Genomic DNA, 2,213 nt, shown 5'->3' with positions numbered 1-2,213 from the left:
GCGGCGGCCCGTGCGCGCGCCGCCGCAGCGCCGCCGCCCGCGGGGCCGCCGCGGCGGCGCGGCTTCTGCTGCGCAGCGGGCGCCTGGCCGGCCACCCTCAGGCGCGCGAACGCGGGGTGGGCCTCGAACTCGGCCAGCTTCTCGGCGGCTGCCTCGGGCTCGAAGTTGAGCTTGTTGCCGGCGTCGGCGGCGGCGGCGGCGGCGTCGGCGGCGGCGCCGCCGCCGAGCAGCAGCAGCACCGCACAATCATAGGCCTGGGCAGCTTCTGCCTCTGTGGTGTACCTGGAAAGAGATATTGCAGGTAAATATATATGTATAATTAAGATAGATATACAAGTATTGGAACATATTAAATAGATTGCAGGGCACCGCAGGCATTTGCAAATGCAAGGCGTGCGCCGCTGCGCCCCCTGCCTGGCGGCGCGCCCCCCTGCTCGTTCTGCCTTGTACCGCTTTACTGCGGGCAGAGCGCAACGCCTCCCTCCCTCCCGCCTGGCGGGCGGTGGCGGCCGCTTGGGCGGCAAATGCGCGGGCGTGTGCGAGCGTCGGCGGGACGGGGGCCGCGCGCGGGCGCGCGGGCTGCGAACGACGGCGCAGGACGTCGCGTGGGGCTGTGTTTGACGGCGCACCTGCCGACGTGGCGCCGCTTGCCGATGCGGGCGTCGTAGATGCGCGCGCGCCACATCTTCTCCTTAGCATCGAACGTGACGCCCCTGCAAGCAGTTGCGCGCAAACGAGTCGGGCGGTTTGCGTCAGCTGGCGAGCACAGTGTGCGCCAGCGACTACGCAGTATGCAACCTGCGGCACCGCCTGCTGCCGGCGGCTGTTGGTCGAACGCTATTAAGCTGAAAGCACGGCTCCAACAAAGATGCCGGACAGCGCCAGCCGAGGGCAAGCAGCTGGAGGAAAACGTGAAGGGCCGCAGCAGCTCGAAGGCGTCGCTGCCAAGCTCAGGCGGGTAAGCACAGCATAAGTCGTGCCTGGGCACAGAGCCAGCCGCTGGCCGCACCTGAATCCACCCTTCCCAGGAGAAGGCTTTCCCGGCTCCTTCCGCCGCGCTGCCCCGCCTGACTTCATTGCGGCAAACTAGATTATCAGATAGTACTATGAAGACGTTCGACACCTCCGTGACTGGCGAGGCTCCCCCGGGGCCGCTTGAACCGCGTGGTCCCTCGCTGCGCTCGGACCTCTACACGGGTGTGTCAACGCATCTTCGTATGCTAGATAGTATTCCAACACATGTGGATAGCCCGGGGGCTTCTGCTGGCCGAGTGTGATGTGGTGAGTAAGACATCCCGATTGGGTGTCGTCTTCCACAGACGGGTGACCCGCTTAGTCGCGCCCCGCCGCTTGGTAAACTCTGCGCGCCTGCCCCAGGCGCCAGCAATTACGGGGCCCCCCAGCCGCCTCTGCAGCCTGCGCCGAAGCCCACACGCGCGGGGCGGGCGTCACGGCACGGCCCGTGAAGCGCCAACCACCGAGAGCGCCGCCAAGAATGGCGCCGCGCGGTGACGCCGCACCGCTTTCGCCGTCAACCCCACGTTTTGACCCCCTGGTGCTTGCAACGGCTGGGGGCGAACCTTGGTATTACGCGCCACCCGGCGGGCACGGCCAAGGGCCACGGCGGCTTGCGGACAATCGGGTGGTATGCCAGAATGGCGAGTCATGCGCGCGTTGCATGGCGCCAGCCGGGCAGAACTGAAGGACCCAAACCAATGGCTGGCCTGCCGCCCGGCCCAAGCCCGCCGTGTGATGCCGTGGCGCGCGTGGCAGGCGCCGCAGCGCCGCAGAGCCGTTTCCAGGCGCGCGCGGCAATTTTTTTCTCAGATTTTTTGGTGGCATCGTGGGGGAAGAGAACGGGCGGTCGAAAGGCCAGGGAGCCGCCGCCCGCCAGCCGGGCACGGCCCAACTGGCGGCAGCGCGGCAGGCAGGGGTGGCGGCGTGTGCCCCGCGCTCACTCTCCGCCGCCGCCGCCGACAACAGCAGGGCTGAGCCTTACAAATCGGGGCGCGGCACCGAGCCCGCTGCGTGGAAGTGGCATCCAAAGCATTGCGCTGCCCCCTACGCCCACTGCGGCCGCGCCGCGGCTGGATCACCATATCAGTACGATGATATGAGATCTGAGATCTGAGATCCAGGATCCGAGATCACACCCCCGCGTCGTCCCACGCCCCCCCTTCCGACACCTGGCTGCCCTCCGACCCCTCCCCACC

The 2,213-nt window shown here is 67.6% G+C and overlaps 1 protein-coding gene across 1 annotated transcript; it reads right to left on the bottom strand.

The window, feature by feature from the left end:
* Positions 1-95: 95 nt before the first annotated feature.
* Positions 96-282, bottom strand: MNEG_16527 (hypothetical protein; the record flags this gene model as incomplete). Its single annotated transcript, XM_014035003.1, has 1 exon — positions 96-282. A coding segment is annotated over one exon (187 nt), but the record flags the coding sequence as incomplete, so codon positions are not given.
* Positions 283-2,213: the final 1,931 nt, after the last annotated feature.

Source organism: Monoraphidium neglectum, assembly GCF_000611645.1.
Source record: "Monoraphidium neglectum strain SAG 48.87 unplaced genomic scaffold scaffold06470, whole genome shotgun sequence".
Lineage (NCBI taxonomy): Eukaryota > Viridiplantae > Chlorophyta > Chlorophyceae > Sphaeropleales > Selenastraceae > Monoraphidium > Monoraphidium neglectum.
Note: the sequence above shows the minus strand (reverse complement) of the source record. Positions and strands in the feature narration are given on the sequence as shown.